The sequence below is a fragment of the Mesoplodon mirus genome, assembly GCF_964341445.2.
Source record: "Mesoplodon mirus genome assembly, chromosome: 3".
Classification (NCBI taxonomy): domain Eukaryota; kingdom Metazoa; phylum Chordata; class Mammalia; order Artiodactyla; family Ziphiidae; genus Mesoplodon; species Mesoplodon mirus.
In genome coordinates, this window is record NC_138978.1 from 23451086 (window position 1) to 23468194 (window position 17109).

At 47.1% G+C, this 17109-nt stretch overlaps 1 protein-coding gene across 2 annotated transcripts in view; it reads right to left on the reverse strand.

The window, feature by feature from the left end:
* Window positions 1-4402: 4402 nt before the first annotated feature.
* The window catches only part of PAFAH2 (platelet activating factor acetylhydrolase 2), a 34900-nt gene continuing 22193 nt past the window's right edge, over window positions 4403-17109 (reverse strand). Inside the window, exons 10-11 of one of the 2 annotated variants that reach the window (XM_082612561.1) lie at window positions 16744-16898; window positions 4405-9489 (exon numbers count right to left, since the gene is read on the reverse strand). In XM_082612561.1, the coding sequence (XP_082468687.1) occupies window positions 9395-9489; window positions 16744-16898 (250 nt within the window). In that variant the 3' untranslated portion in view covers window positions 4405-9394. Of the gene's footprint in view, window positions 9490-16743; window positions 16899-17109 lie in introns of both variants that reach the window. The other variant, XM_082612562.1, reaches the window with a different exon arrangement.

The window sequence follows — 17109 nt, forward strand, 5'->3', positions numbered from 1 at the left end:
AAAAGACTTTGTAGCTTCCATCTTATCCTCTCTTGGATCACTTGATTTGGGAGAAGGCAGCTGCCATGTCTTCGGCAGCCCTATGGAGAGCTCCACGTGGTAAGGAACTGAGGCCTCCTGCCAACGGCCATGTGAGTGAGCCAGCTTGGAAGTGGATCCTCCAATCCTAGTCAAGCCTTCAGATGACAGAAATCCCAGCTGACATCTTGACTGCAACCTCATGAGAGATCTTAAGCCAGAACCACTCAGCTAAGCCATTCCAGAATTCCTGAGCCATAAAGTGTGAGATAATGTTTGCTGTTCTAAGCTGCTAAATTTGGGAGTATTTATTACCCCCAAATTTATTACCCCCAAATATTGCTGTATTTATTATACAGCAATAGATAACTAATACAAATGACAAGTTCAAGTATATGATACTCTGTGAAGACTTTTTAGCCTCTCCTCTGCTGAAGTTGAATCAAACACCGTGTGCCACTTCTGAGCTTGATACACTCCCTATTACAGCACTCATCACATGGGGCCCTCCTGTGACTTGCCTTTCTTGCCCTCTAGATCCAGTTCCAGGAGGACAGGGCCAGCCATAATGCAGGCTTCAGTAAGCACTTATAGAATGAATGAACACATATGAGAACGGCCATTTGAGTCTAGTCCAGGCTCCTACCCTACAAAAACTCCAAGGTATGGTGGCTGGAAATCATGGATGTCATGGTGAATGGGTCCTGAGGATTTTCTTAATAATTCGACAAAACCCTGTTACCCATGGATGTATCTAAAGCACTAGACTGGAAGTCAAAAGATCTGGATTTTAAAGTCTGGCAACTACCTGATGAATTTTTCTGAGATTTGGTTTCCTCTTGGACAAAAAGATGTAAGAGCTCTTCCAATTCTAAAATTTAATGATTCTATATTTCCAGCTAGCAATTACTCCTGATCCATAAAAGAAGGTAAAATAGGCTAATAGTGTTCAACCATAGCAAGGGTTTTCAAAACCCTTGCGTATCAGAAATACCCCTGGAGTTTATCACACACACACACACACACACACACACACACACACACACACACCCCTGGTCCCCACATTATTCTTTCTGAATGAGCTTCTCTGAGTCTCTGGAGACATGGCCGGGGCATCTGTATTTTTATATAGTTCCAAAGTGATTCTGATGTGCATCTAGAGCTGAAAATCATGAATCTACAATATGTGGGTTAGAGACTTAAAAATTTTTTTCTGCCAGCTGGTTGGCTCCATTGTTTACAGAGTACAGTACTAATAGATATGTTCCCTGAACTGTTAACTTTATATGAGTAGATGGATGGATTGATGGATGGATGGATGGATGGATGGAACCAGGCTACCTCTACTGCTAGAAAAGCAACTCAAGGTATACTGTTAGGACTCAGTCAGGTCTTCAACAGGAATGACTCTTTGCATGACCCAACTGCTTAGGACATTTACTGGAGATCAAACTGTGGGGTATTTTAGCTTCCATAGGGTAAAGAACTGCTTTCTTTTTGTTAGATAGGAATGAACAGGAATTAAGAGCACTGCTTTTGGAACCCAAAAGTTTAGGTTCCTGGCTCCAGCACTTACATACATGCCCGGTGACTATGGCTGGACTAGCAAATCTTTGTGAACCTCTCTCTCCTGCACTTCTTTCCAGGAATGTTGTTAGGGTTAAATGACACAAGGTAGGTAAAACACTTAGCACAGTATCTGGCACAGAACAAGTGCTCATTAAGTAGGAGCACGTTATGGCAAAAACAAAATATGGCCCTTTTATTATTAACAGTAACATATACTTGTCTAGTGCTTTGTAAATTACAAAGTGCTCTTACATTTTATATTGAAACCCTCTCCCCCCAAAAAATCCTGAGGTGGGCAAGGCAGACCCTAGTGACCCCATTTTACAGAAAAAGAAAGAAAGGCTCAGAAGGGTTCACTGGCTCTAGATCAAATGGCAAAAGAAAGTGTCAGAGTCTGAATTCAGACCTGGGTGTGATACCATGAAAATGAATAATTATATATGCACACTTGGCAGGCTGAGCATCTAGGGACCATCTGGTTTAGCAGGCTGAGGACTGTATTTCTGAGCAGATTCTTTTTTTAGATGAAAGCAAGATGGGAAAAATAAGCTGGCAAACTACTTTCCTTCATTCAACACTGGTGGGATTTGTGCTCAGTTTTGCCCTCTTTTTAACTCTCAAAATGCTACATGTCCATGGATCTCAGTTTACTCCACCTGCCCTTGGCCGCTCTGTCACTGGCTCTGCCCTGGGCCCCACAGCTGGGATCTGGGAAAACCAAAAAAAAAAAAAAAAAAAGGAAGCAGGAGCAGCTGGAGACATCTGAGGGCTGGACGAACACCAGCTGCTCCCAAGTCTGGCTGGGGAACAAGAAGCCTGCTGCTGGGGGCATGTGGGGAGGGGACAGCAATCTCTGCTCCCCATGTCAGTCAACAAGAGGATGCTTTTCCCATCCAACAGATGGGTCCTGCTCCTGGAATAATGTAATAAAGTGAAATACTAAATATGGCAGAGAATCTATATCTCTTGGGGAGCAGGAGGTCAAGAGATCAAATGTTAGCTGAATCTAATCAAGAAGGCTCTCATAGACGATGTGGAACTCGAAAAGGGCCTAAATGAATCGTGGTGTTTGGATGCACAGAAAGGAGGCTGGGAGGCCCTGCAAGCACAAAAACATCACGAGAAAGGGCACGCATGTTTGTATGGGGGATGGGTGGGCATATTAAGGGGAAAAAGAAGAATGCACGGTAAAGAAGCAGAGGACAGGAGAGGTAAGGCAAGAACAGACAGCGAGGGGCACAGATGCAATTCTACAGAGGAAAGGGGATCTTGTAGATTCTTGACAACTTGTTGACGGAGACTCGACCACCACCCCACATCCCAGCTGGCAGATAGGGAAGCTGAAGTCATGAGAGGAAAGCATACACACAGGTCACAGAGTGAGGGACAGTGAGAGAGTCAAGACAAGAACCCAGGGCTCCAGACAATTAGTTTGGTCATCTTTCTGTTAGACCACACTTCCACGCTGGTATTTTGTTATAAAAATGGTGTGTCGGGCTTCCCTGGTGGCTCAGTGGTTGAGAGTCCGCCTGGCGATGCAGGAGACACAGGTTCGTGCCCCGGTCCGGGAAGATCCCACATGCCGCGGAGCGGCTGGGCCCGTGAGCCATGGCCGCTGAGCCTGTGCATCCGGAGCCTGTGCTCTGCAACAGGAGAGGCCACAAGAGTGAAGGCCCACGTACCGCAAAAAACAAACCAAAAAAATGGTGTGTCAGGCAGACCTGGCGGCAGAATGCAAGGGAAAAGAGAGGCTCGAGTCCAGGAGGCTGTAAACACTATTCCAGGGTGAGTTGATGGAGGAACTAAACTCAAGTGAAATGGAAAGGATGGGCTGGGCGTGAGCACCACGGCGAGGGAAGAAACAAGAGGACTTCACAGGAATCGGATATGGCAGCGAGGGAGAGAGCTGTGCAGAGGTCATTCACAAGCCATTCTCAGGCCTGGGAGTTTCTCCTGAGGAGGTCATGGGGCACTTTAACCTCCTGACCTCAGACTCAAATGCAGCAGACAAAAATTCATACACTAGCCTCTACAACAAACTCCCTATCCCCAGGTCCTCGTCCCTTTGGCCAACTTCTACACAAACCTCTCTGAGTCTCCCACTCAACATTTCAGGACCCTCAGTTTATATCTGGTGCTTAGATGTGTGTGTTTGGATGATTGGGTGTGAAATTAAAACCCAAACCAGAACCTAGGAGTGTAGCCTCTCCCTGGTGGTGAAGAGAACTTGCACCGCTAGAACTGTGGTGTGGATTTTGATTTTTTTTTTTTTTTTTTTTTTTTTTTTGCGGTACGCGGGCCTCTCACTGTTGTGGCCTCTCCCGTTGCGGAGCACAGGCTCCGGACGCGCAGGCTCAGCGGCCATGGCTCACGGGCCTAGCCGCTCCGCGGCATGTGGGATCTTCCCGGACCGGGGCACGAACCCGTGTCCCCTGCATAGGCAGGCAGACTCTCAACCACTGCGCCACCAAGGAAGCCCCTGGATTTTGATTTTTGATGTGAGGAGCAGGGAGATCAGAGCGAAAAGATTGGAGAAACTGTCTCTCTCCATCTAGCTCCACCTTCCTACGACAGTAGTAGCTGAGTGGCAGTTAGCAAGCTTCATGTGAGGAAGCTCACTGAAACTGGAGAAGCTGGAATAAGAATTAGACCAAGACCTTTTGGGACCATTCAGCACAAGGGCAGATTATACCTAACCTTATGGGTATGTAAGGAGGACCAAATAAAACAATACTAGTGATGGCTAATGTTTATTAAGCCCTTAATATAGACACTGTGTTAAGTGCTTAACATGCATTATTTCGTTCAATTATTACAACAACCCTAAGAGGTAAATACTACCAGAATCCCCATTTTACAAATGAGGAAGTTGAAGCTCATAAAAGTTAACAAGTTAGCATAGAGTCACAGGGCTAATAGCGTTGGAGTTGTCTGATTTCTGACCATGTTCTTCGTCCCTGAACTGTTTTCCTCATCTGGCAAATCAGCAGAGCACCTGGCCCACAGTCCTCTGCAAAGCTCAGTTCTCTCCCCCAAACCCACCTCTCAGTAGCACTAAGGATATTGCTGAATCTCAATACAAGTCATATAGAAATTGCTGGAGAGTTTGATCTTCTTGATTCAATCTCATGAAATTACACTCCTCAGAACTTGACAGTTTATTTTTTCTGTAAATTTGTTTATTTATTTATATTTCTTTTTGGCTGCGTTGGGTCTTCGTTGCTGCACGCAGGCTTTCTCTAGTTGCGACAAGCGGGGGCTACTCTTCGTTGCGGTGCACGGACTTCTCATCGCGGTGGCTTCTCTTGTTGCGGAGCATGGGCTCTAGGCGTGTGGGCTTCAGTAGTTGTGGCATGCAGGCTCAGTAGTTGTGGCTTGCCGGCTCTAGAGCGCAGGCTCAGTAACTGTGGCGCACGGGCTTAGTTGCTCTGCGGCATGTGGGATCTGGACCAGGGCTCCAACCCGTGTCCCCTGCATTGGCAGGTAGATTCTTAACCACTGCGCCACCAGGGAAGTCCAGAACCTGACAGTTTAAAGAGATGGGGAAGGTGCAAAACCAAGTGTATCTATTAGGCCATATGGCCCAGTGATTAAGAGCTTGGATTTTGATGCCTAAATTCCAGTTTTGCCAAATTCCTTCTGGTGAGAGCTTGATCAAATCACTTCTCTATGGCTCTGTTTCTTCATACATAAAATGAGGCTAATACCACCTGACCTCATGGGTTTACTGTGAACAGCAAATGAGATGATGCACGTAAAGCTCTGAGCACAGTCTGGGACACACAGTAAGGGCCCAATAAATGTTGGCTCTTATGATGATGATGATACCATTTTCCATGCAGCTATGGCCAGGGACATTTCACCTCTGCATCTGGCTGTGATGGGACAGAAGTGAGCTTCCTACTGACTTCCTAGGTCCCAAGTACAGGGTATGGGCCTCTCCTGTCCCCCAGTCACTTTGCAGGCCCAGGGGTAAGTGGTGCCCCAGAAGAAAAAGGGGGCAGGCGAAGGTCCCCACAAGGCCAAGACATAGAGTTGGAATCCATCAATTGACATTTCAAGAGCCCAGTAGTCTTCTTGAAGAAGGGCAAGCAGGGGTGCTGTATCAGGACACATGCTGGCAAGGGGCTTGGGGACTGCTGGGAGCATAACAAGAACCCAATCAGTCTTAGCCTGACACGTCCAGGAAGTGGGAGAGATGAGGAATTTCATCCCATCCTGTATTTACTTACCATCCTTCCTGACACACCACTCTGTGCACAGAAACTTCACAATATACCTATACCACTAGGACACCTCCGCAGGTACGGTCCTATAACAGGATGGGGAACAAGAAGATGCAAAAGAAACCCAAGACATCTTCTTTGCTTTTTGAAAGGATTCACTAGAATGCAATTTATCAGCACATGTCAATTAATATGCAGGGTTACCTTGCTTATTTAAAGGGCCATTTAACTGGTGCCCTTTGATTCCCTGGAAGCTAACAAAAAACCGGGACAAAAGACCAAAGGCCTGTGATACCCACTCTGAGCAGTCAAAGGAAGGATTACAAAGTCTAAGCACTAAAGCCAGTGCATTCTAGTTGCAGGAACATCCCTAAAGCCCTCTCTCAGTGATTATTTAGTTTTACTTGAGACAGTTGTAAATAACGTGGCTGATCAGAAGTTATAAATTTGAAGTGAACAGGGAGAGCTGCTGGGGGGTGGCACAGTCAAGGCAGTGAAGGGTAATGGCTGGCAGGCTGACCACAAGGGAGACAACACAAACTATGAAAAGCAATGAAAAGAGCTAAGAGGCCAGCAGCTGGGAGCCATGTAGTGTAGATGCAAAGAGCTCTCCATATCTTCACAGATCAGAGGGTGCCACTGCGCTGGCATTAGACCTGGTCGCAGGTGTTTTTGTTCTCTGGGGATGGTATGGAATGTTAGGTACGGCCAGATGACTGGCTTTGGCCAATGAAATGTGAATGGAAATAATGAGGGTCACTTCTGGGCAGGAGCTTGAAGGGCTAAGTGGGTGCTTCACCATGTCCTCTTCCTGTTCCACCATGGCCAATGGCAACATTTCCAGATAATGGCAGCTCTGCCAGCCTGGTTCCCCAAGTGAGGATAAAAATGATGCAGAGGATGGGCTTCCCTGGTGGCACAGTGGTTGAGAGTCCGCCTGCCAATGCAGGGGACATGGGTTCGTGCCCCGGTCCAGGAGGATCCCACATGCCGCGGAGCGGCTGGGCCCATGGGCCGTGGCCGCTGGGCCTGAGCGTCCGAAGCCTGTGCTCCGCAATGGGAGAGGCCACAACAGTGAGAGGCCCGTGTACCGCAAAAAAAAAAAAAAAAAAAAAAAAAAAAAAAAATGATGCAGAGGACAGTCTCGAGCTGACCCACAGAGGACAAGAAGCATAGGCAAGAAATAAACTTTTATTGCTTTTTGGGATTGTTTGTTAACTACTGTATAATTGAATCTATCCTGATTGAAACATTCTAAAAAGTTAAATGAGGTCAGATCACATTAAGAAGTGTGTGCATTATCTTTTTGGTAAATTACCCTTCAATATTACAGTCAGTATAATATTGTGTGACTTAAAGGATAATTTTCAGTGAGGAAAATTCACCTACTCCAATGACATCAGATAAATGAGTCATTACCAGAACATGAACTGAATAGAGGAGATGGATCCAGTTTCCGAACAACTTCTTTCTCTAGGAAGGGTCCAGGTCTTTACAAAATATACCTGCATTATTTATGGGTCTAAGGCAGAAGCTGGGTCTCACGCTCTAATGCTGTCAGAACTGACTTCTCAGCATCTGCAGAACCAGCCCCAGGCACAAGGGATGGCTTCTGCTGGTTCTGTGATTGCTGAGGGGCTCTGGTCCCTGTCTAGGGGTTAAAAGGCCCTACAATATATCTGTATGTGCTCTCATAGAAGGAAATCCATAATGTGTTCTTGAGTAAAAACAGCGAGCCAACAACTTCAGAATGTACAGCCTTATTAAGTATACATGGAACATTTACAAAATTGACCTCACACTGAGGCAACAAGCAAGTCTCAGAATGAAAACCACGTGGGTCATTTTCTCTGACCAAAAGCAATTAAGCTAGAAAACAACAGCCATAGGGTAACTAGAAAAATCTCACATGTTTGGAAAGTAGGAAACATACTTTTAAATAATCCATGGGTTATACATCTTTTCACTTAATTCTCCTAACTATTCATAATGCAGATCCTCATTTTAGAAATGCAGGAACTGAGACTAAAAAGAGAACATAATTTGCTCATATTTACCCAGCTATCAGTGAAGTCTGGACTCAAAACCACGCTATAGAACTCTAGAGCCAGGGCTTTAATGATATTCTCCTTACGCTATGTCTCACTGGAATCCACAGATCCTCCCCAGGTAGGTCCACAGCTTCAATGGATCTGGTGTTTCACCTCTGAGAAAGAATAGCTGTTGAGAGATGGGAGACAGTCCCAGCTTGCTTTGGTGACACTGACCTTGGCCCTGTTGCATAGAGACGCGTTTCCCTCTTGCTCTTGCTTCCTCTGGGGTCCCCTACTTGGACCGAGGTGAGAGGTTTAGAGTAGTGTTTACTACTCTAAAGAGGGGTGTTTCAGGTTGATGTTCCCAGACAGCTTTGAACTAGATCACTAGGAAGACTTCCTTTCCTTTCAAAGTTTTTTTCTACATGGGTACAAGTGGTAAGCAATCAAAGAAAGACAGAAGGAAGAGTTACTTCCAGATGGCTCCCCATCTTGCTGTAATGCAGTTTAAATACAGAAAATATTCTAGGCAAACATATCATTAAGCAAACATGAGTATTAATATCATTCATATTAAAAATGGAACAGAATGGAAATTCAACCTATATCTTGACTTAAATTTGAGACTCAGGCCTCAGAGCCAGAAGACAACTACAGCACCCTGATTCTGAGCAAGCTGGAGGCTCACGATATCTGAGGTAAGAGGCAAGACCAAAGTGTTCCTAAGACTTCTCTCTAGGGAAGGCTTCCTGAATTCAAACCGACCAAGCTCCCTCCCTTTTGTGGTGAGGGCCTGATCAAATGGCTACTTAACAATGTTATTCTCCCTTCTCCACCCCAACCTACGTCTGTTGTTTCCTGTCAAGCTACATTTTCAGCAAAACTCTAAGACATCAAGAGCTTCTGAGGTACCCGCTGTCCCTCAGCCTCTCTTCTTATGCTATCAGGACAATGTGTCTGCCCCTTCCACGGGCTCACAAGTATAACTTCATCCTGACTAAATGCCTGAGACTATGTTTCATGCAGTGAGAAGGCTTGAAAATAAACAGAAAATCTGATGGTGGTCCATATCCTAGAAAGCTACCTAAAGTGTTTAGAACTCACCAAACAACACTGGGGAGGGAGAAGGGGGAGGGGGAGGAAGAAATAGCACCAGGTTGGGCTAGAGGTCCGGACAGTGGGAATTTCCCCTCCATCCTTTGGCCCATTTCTTCCACTGCAGAAGCCACACTGGCCCAGGATGAGGGAGTCAGCTGGCTGGGTTAATAGCGTTCCCAGTGCTCAGCTTGGGGCTTGGGTCCTCCCTTGCCCCGTCCCCCTGCTTGTTCCCCACACCATCAGGGCTCAGTCCCCAGAAAGTCAGTTTGCCAATCAGTGAGTGACCCAAGATCCAAGTACCCGGTTATCCAATCAGCAGTGTGATTACATCCTCTCAATCTGTGCAGAAGGGTCATGATGACCACTTCCTGATAGGAGGACATGGGTGTCCCTGGGCAGGCCCCAAATGGGAACTCAGCTCAGTGACCTTTCACAAGTGACCCGTTGTGCCTAGAGGCTGGACAGATGGTGTGGGGCCCCTGGGGTTAGTGATGGTCCGATGCCTTCAATGAGGTTGTTCCATTGGTCATAGTCCTCGTTCAGGTCTGAATGAGAAAAAAACCAGGTTAGGTAAATGGTTTTAAGGTTAGATCAAAGAGTAGCTACCATGGATTTAGTGGGTCATACTAGAGAGAGGATCACCCGGGATACTAAAAGGACTGGTTACGGTGGCTGTGATGGTGGGAGAAATAATGATAACTACTATTCATACCTGTGCTTCATAAATGACTTGCTTAACCCATAACAACTCAGTAACGATAATAATAACAGAAGGTAGCATTTATTGAAGGATAACTCATTCCAGGAACTTTGCTAAACATGCATTATTTCATTTAATTTTCATAATATCCCTATGTGTTAAGTACCATATTGGCCCTATTTCACAGTTGAGGAAACTGAGTCTCAGTGAAGCTACCTGATTTGTCCAAAGCCATTACAGATGGTGAGTGGTATAGACAGAATTCAAACCCCGGTCAGAAAGGGTGAGAAAGTGGAAAGCCCACTTCCAAGCCCATGGATATTGCCGAGCAAGAACAGATCCTTCACACGCCAACCAGTGCATGTGGAAGCAGGGCCATGTCGGTGAAAGGCAGGAGGCATAGGACAGCAACAGCACGAAGCAGCAGAACACCGGGTACAACTCAAGAGAGGGCCCTGGGGCCACGGGCAGGTGGATCTAATGACTTGGCGAGAACAGTCAGAAAGGGTCCAAGGCCACAGGCTGAGGGAGTAGGACACAGCTGAGCAGGCAAATGGTGTTTTTGTTCAAAACAAACAAAAAACCTGGGACAGAAGGCAGCGACCACTCTCCTTCATCTTCAGATCCCCAGGGCCCTGCCAAGAACCTGGCATGGAACAGGTCCTCGACAAACAGAGAACATATTCATTAATACAAAAATTACTGGCTTCCCTGGTGGCGCAGTGGTTGAGAGTCCGCCTGCCGATGCAGGGGACACGGGTTTGTGCCCCGGTCCGGGAAGATCCCACATGCCGCGGAGCGGCTGGGCCCATGAGCCATGGCCGCTAAGCCTGCACGTCTGGAGCCTGTGCTCCGCAACGGGAGAGGCCACAACAGTGAGAGGCCCGCACACTGCAAAAAAAAAAAAAAATTACTGAGCACACCACTATGTGCCACAGCTTGTTCTTGGTGCCAAAAATACAGCCACAGACAAATAGAAACCCTCATCCTCCCAGAGCTCACAATCTAGGAGGCAGAGATAACGACAAACAAAAAAAACTACATAGGATATGAAAAGGTGAGCTGAGCTGTGGTAAAAATGAGAGCCAGACAGAAGCAGTGCTGGTGGCCGGGAGATGGGGGTGACAGGAGGAAGGGACAGTACAATGGTTTTTCGGTTTGTTTTTTGTTTTTTTAAATAAATTTGTTTATTTATTTTTGGCCGTGTTGGGTCTTCTTTGCTGTGCGCAGGCTTTCTCTAGTTGCGGCGAGCGGGGTCTACTCTTCGTTGCGGTGCGTGGGCTTCTCATTGCAGTGGCTTCTCTTGTTGCAGAGCATGGGCTCTAGGTGTGTGGGCTTCAGTAGTTGTGGCACGCAGGCTCAGTAGTTGTGGCTCGCAGGCTCTAGAGCACAGGCTCAGTAGTTGTGGCGCATGGGTTTAGTTGCTCCGCAGCATGTGGGATCTTCCTGGACCAGGGCTCGAACCCGTGTCCCTTTCATTGGCAGGCAGATTCTTAACCACTGCGCCACCAGGGAAGTCCCAGTACAATATTTTAAAGAGGGTTGTCAACATGAGTCTCACTAGGAAGGTGAGATTTGAGCAAAAATGTGGAGGTGGGAGTGAGCCATGAGACTACACGGGAAGAACATTTGAGGCAGCGGGAACAGCAGTGCAAAGGTGTGAAGCGAGAGTGTGCCTGGAGTGTGGAGGCTTGTGCAGCGACGGCGAAGTAGGCCCGGGGAGCAGCCGCAGGAGGGACGCTGGGTGTTGGCTTTGTCTCTCAGAGAAATGGGAGCCACTGGAGGATCCTGAACAGTGGAGTGACAAGATCTGGTTTCCTTTCTGAAACAATCACTCTGGCTGCTTGATTGAGAAAGGACTGTGTAGGGTGGCGGTAGGGAGATCAGTTAGGAAACTCTTAGAGTGATTTAAGTGCGAGAAGAGTTGGACAGGATGGTAGTTGGGGTGGTGACCAATGATTACTTTCTTTTTTTTTAATAAATTTATTTATTCATTTATTTATTTTTGGCTGCATTGGGTCTTCGTTGCTGCGCGTGCGCTTTCTCTACCTGTGGCAAGTGGGGGCTACTCTTCGCTGTGGTGCGCGGGCTTCTCATTGCGGTGGCTTCTCTTGTTGCGGAGCATGGGCTCTAGGCACGCAGGCTTCAGTAGTTGTGGCACGTGGGCTCAGTAGTTGTGGCTCGTGGGAGCTAGAGCACAGGCTCAGTAGTTGTGGCTCACGGGCTCTAGAGAACAGGCTCAGTAGTTGTGGCGTGCGGGCTTAGTTGCTCTGCGGCATGTGGGATCTTCCCGGACCGGGGCTCAAACCTGTGTCCCCTGCATTGGCAGGCGGATTCTTAACCACTGCACCACCAGGGAAGACCCAAGTGATTACTTTCCATTTGTATTTTGAAGGTAGAGCCAATAGGATTCTCTGAGGGATTAGATGGGAGGTGTAAGAGAAAAGAATGGGGACTTTGGTTTGAGTAACTAGAAGGATGGAGTTACTATTCACTGAGGAGGGAAAGACTGCAGTTGAAAGCCATTCTTGTGTGTGACGTCCCTAAGAAGTCGAGATGTTGCGTAGTGGGTTATATAAATCTGATGTTCATGGGCGAGATCAAACTGGAGACATAAACTGGAGAGTTGTCAGCACAGACATGGCATTTAAAGCCATGAGACTAGATGACATGAGGAGATACAGGTAGAGAAGCGGTCCAAGCCCTGAGTCCTGGAAGCAGCAAAGCAGATGGAGGAGGAGCAGACACTGAGAGGGGAGGAAATCACAGGGGGACGTCTTGGAAGTAAAGACAGGGCTTCACAGAGGAGGGCGTCACCAACTCTGTCAGCAGCTGCTGAGGTTCCAGTGAGATGAGGAATGAGAAGTGATTGCTGGATTTAGTGCTGTGAAGGTCACCGGTGACCTTGACAAAGGCAGTTTTCATGGAGGACTGGGATGCAAAAGGCTGACTGGAGTAGGTTCAAGAGAGAATGGGAAGAGAAGAATCGGAGAAAGTGAAGACATTCTTGTGAGGAGTTCGCTATCATGAGGAACAGGGAAACAGGGTGGTAACTGGGGGGCAAAGTGTGGGTCAAGACAGATTCTTTTCAAGAGAAATTTCAGCATGAAATAAACCAGCAGAGGGGAAAAATTGATGATCTAAGGTAAAGAGGAAAAAATGGCTGGCACAATCATCCTGAGCAGACCAAAGAGGGTGACATCCACTGTGCAGGTGGAGGGGTTGGCCCAGTTAGACAACTTGAGTAGGAACCTCTAGGAAGCAGACGGAAAGCTGAGTATGTGCAAGAAGAAGGCAGGTAGATGCAGTGTTGGGATTTTGAGGAGGTACTGACTGCTTCCATTTTCTTAGTGAAGTGGGAGACAAAGTTAAGCGGCTGAGAGACAGGATGGGGGGGAGGTGTTAGAGTTTTGAAGAGAAAGAAGAAGGTGTGAAATGGTATCCAGGAGAGTGGGAGGGAGGATGAGTAGCTGGAGACAGGAGCTGCATGTAGTTCATAGGAAAGAAACGCCAATCTTCTTAACAGAAGGTAACACAATCCCTGTGTCAGCGGAACATGTGCTCTCAGAGGTAGTTTTTAGGATCACAGGTATTTTTTAGAAGTGGTGAGAAGTTCACCTGAGCCACCTACAACCTATTTTAGTTTCCCACATGACAATGTACTGTGGGAAATGGCCACCAAAAAGCTTTTCTCTCTTTGCAAAACTAATTACCCCAAGCTGAGAGCCTTTGCCTTTTTTCACTGTCTTATCTCTTAATCACTTGGATATTGCAAGAGCCTCCTAGCTGGGCTCTTTGCTGGGCAGGCTCTCAACCTGCCCCATTTCACCCATCCTCCATGATGCACCCAGACTACAAACACAAGTCTAATCATGACAATCCCTTGCTTAGAACCCACCAAGGACACTCACAGCCCAATTCAAACTTATGGGACTTCCCTGGTGGTGCAGTGGTTAAGAATCCGCCTGCCAATGTAGGGGACATGGGTTCGATCCCTGGTCTGGGAAGATCCCACATGCCATGGAGCAACTAAGCCCGTGCACCACAACTACTGAGCCTGCGCTCTAGAGCCCGCGAGCCACAACTACTGAAGCCTGTGCACCTAGAGCCCCTGCTCCACAACAAGAAAAGTCACCGCAATGAGAAGCACGTGCACCGCAACAAAGAGTAGCCCCCGCTCTCGGCAGCTAGAGGAAGCCCACATGCAGCAATGAAGACCCAATGCAGCCAAAAATAAATAAAAAATAAATTAAATAATTTTTTTTTAATTCAAACTTATTTCAGCAAATACATGGGCTTCTAGATCTGGTTTCTGCCCACTTCTCTACCTTTATCTTCCAACAATTCACTATCCTGAACTCCAGATACACAAAACACAGCTTCTCAAAACTGACCAAGCCCACACTAGTCTTTGTGCCTCTGTTTAGAAGACCCTTGGCCCCTCCCTGCCTAGTGGGCGTTACTCATCTCTAACATTAAAGACAAGCATCGTTTTGTCTAGGGAGCCTCTTTCCTAGCCGTCCTTTCCCTTCCGTCAGAGTTAGGGTCTGTCCTCTGTGTCTCCCGAAGACTCAGTGCATCCCTGGGTCCGCAGAGCCACTGCCAGAACAGTGCAGCAATGAAGCACCTGGGCTTTCGAATCAGACAGCCTAGGGGGCATTCGGGCTTTGCCACTTACTAACCAGATAACCTTGGGTGAATTACTTAAATTTTCTAAGCTTTAGTATCCTCGTCTGTAAAATGGAGTTAATAATAAAAGCACCCATCAGAAAGGGCCATCTGCAGGATTATACATGCTAATGTAACTAAAGTACTTAGCAGAAGGCCTGGCATAAAGCACGTCCTCGACAATCTTCCTACAATCTAAGACTCTCCTAATCTTCTGCTGGTCTCCAATAGTGAGTATCTTAGCTCAATGGACATTGCTACTCAAGGGAGAGCAATCATGCCATGGTGGGCTCCCCTGTCATCTTTAGTTCTTCCCTAATGATATGATGCCTAAGAGGAAACAGGGAAAGTGGGCTGAGCACCATGTAATCAGGCCCCGTTAAAGTCTTGAGACATGGATCCATTCCTCTCCTACCAAGTGATAAGAATGATGCTCTAGGGCTTCCCTGGTGGCGCAGTGTTTGAGAGTCCGCCTGCCGATGCAGGGGACACAGGTTCATGCCCTGGTCCAGGAGGATCCCACATGCCGTGGAGCAGCTGGGCCCGTGAGCCATGGCCACTGAGCCTGCACGTCCAGAGCCTGTGCTCCGCAACGGGAGAGGCCACAACAGTGAGAGGCCCGCGTACCACAAAAAAAAAAAAAAAAGAATGATGCTCCAAGGTCTCTATTAACCCTAAAGGCTCTAAACCCATGCTGGCACAACGGCTCATGATGAGCAAGATGAAATGAACAGGCATAAATATTAAAATGTAAATTTACGTTCAAAAAGTCAATACATTCGAAATAGGACAGATACATTTTAAAAGCAAACTCAATCCAAATCAGATTTGTTTGGCACTTGGTAGAAAGGTTAATACACTCAGGCCATCCAACTAGAAGTCTAGGGTCCAGAGCTCAGAGGTGACAGTTCTGCTGTACCAGGCACTGGCCAGACCACATCTGGCATGTCGTGTTCAAGTCAGTGCAGCACATGTTAAAAGGCACACCAACAAACAGCACATCCAAAGGGGGAAATAAATGGCCCCATGGGAAACTGCACAGGGAACAGGTGGAGGTACCAGGCACATTTAGCTTAATGAACAGAAAACTCAGAGAGGACACCACAGGTGATTTCAAATATCTAAAGAGCTGCTATGTACAGGGGTCTGAGGCTTCTCGGGGTAGCTCTTGAGGGGATACCCAGGGCAAGTGGGAAGGAGTTACAAAGAATCAGATCTTGGTCTTAGGTTAGAGTTAGGTCAAACCTAACTTCCCTTCTGAAGGCAGCTGCCTTACACCCAGCACCTGCTAGGGACCAGCCTTGCACAGATAATGGTAGCCTACTCCATTCTGACTGGATCAGAAAGGGACATCTGATCAAGAGAGCTCCGGGCCCGGGTTGGGCAGTGGCCTACAACGTGTTTTGGCCCGTAAACATGAGCTGGTACAACCCAGTTGTTTCTCTTGGCAATCTGGTCTAAGAAATCCCAGAAGTATGGCGGTGAACAGAGGGAGCGGAAGATGAAAGGATGCCACGGGGAGAGAGGACAAACCACAAGGGGTTCAAGCCAACTGAAGTGATAAGGAAGCAGAAACAGTGAATACGCAGGTGCTCTCAGCAAGAGTAAAAGTTCAGAGCGGAAAGAGGAAAAATGCAGCCCGGAGCAGAGAAACAGAGATGTCATGAGAGGAAGAGACAGAGAGACTGAGCCCAAGAGAGAGACAGAGAGAAGTCAGTCCTACAAGCTACCTCGGCTCCTGTAACTTTTCCCTTCCCTGCCTGGCCAGGTGTACTCTCATAAACAAACTCTCCTTTCTTCTCGAGGTAAATTAGTGGATCTCTAGTCCTTGTGACCAAAACAAGCCTAACTAGAATATCAATTCTTAAAACTATTGAAGTTTCCTGTGACGGAGAGGGCTGACCCTCAGAGCAGCGCACGCTCCATGCTGCGTGACCACACAGCAGGGAAGATATGAGAGGATGTCTTCTCTGGGTGGGAGGCTGGACCAAAGACCTCTACAGGTCTTGCCATTTGCTGGCCTGTGATTTAGGACATTAGTCATCATCCTTCTATGCTTTTTCTTTTTTTAAATAGCACTTCCACAATCTATCGTCATAACCTCCTCCACAACACAGATAAGGTGAGTGCTAATGAGTTAGAACAGAGGTAGTGGAGTAGAGAGAGGTGAATGTTCCATGTGCAATGAGGAAACCAAGGCTCAGAAAAGTTAAATGACTAGGCCAAGGTCATTCAGGTGGTAAGAGACAGAATCAGGATCTCCAAACTTTCAGCTAACTGTTCTTTCTAGAACTCTATGTAACTCCCTCCTTCATTCACGTTTTGCCATAAATCTCCCTGATCTGAGACATGTCAGTATAGACCACTGTGCAGGGAAATCTAAGAGACACCCCCCCCCCAGCTGCCCCACAAGCCCCAGTTCTCTGCTTACCAAGGTGCTTCTGCAGGAAGGCCAACATGGCCCGCACCACAGTCTCCTGACCTTTATAGGGGTCCAAGCTCCCATGGGTTTGAGCGGAGAAGAATTTAGCAATCCAGTTACCAGCCACAAAAGGAAAGTCAGTTTGACTCCAATGAACAGAACCACTAAAAGAAAAGAAAAACAAGTATCTGGTAGGGCTCTGGAGGCTAGGGCACATAAATATTTAAGCACCTACAATGTGCAAGGTGCTTTACATGCATTATCTCACTTAATTTTCACAACAATCTTGTAAGGGAAGTATTTTCCTCTTTGACAGACCAGAGGAGAGAAATGATCTGCCCAAGTTCACACAGCTAGTAAGGGATGGAGCTAGGA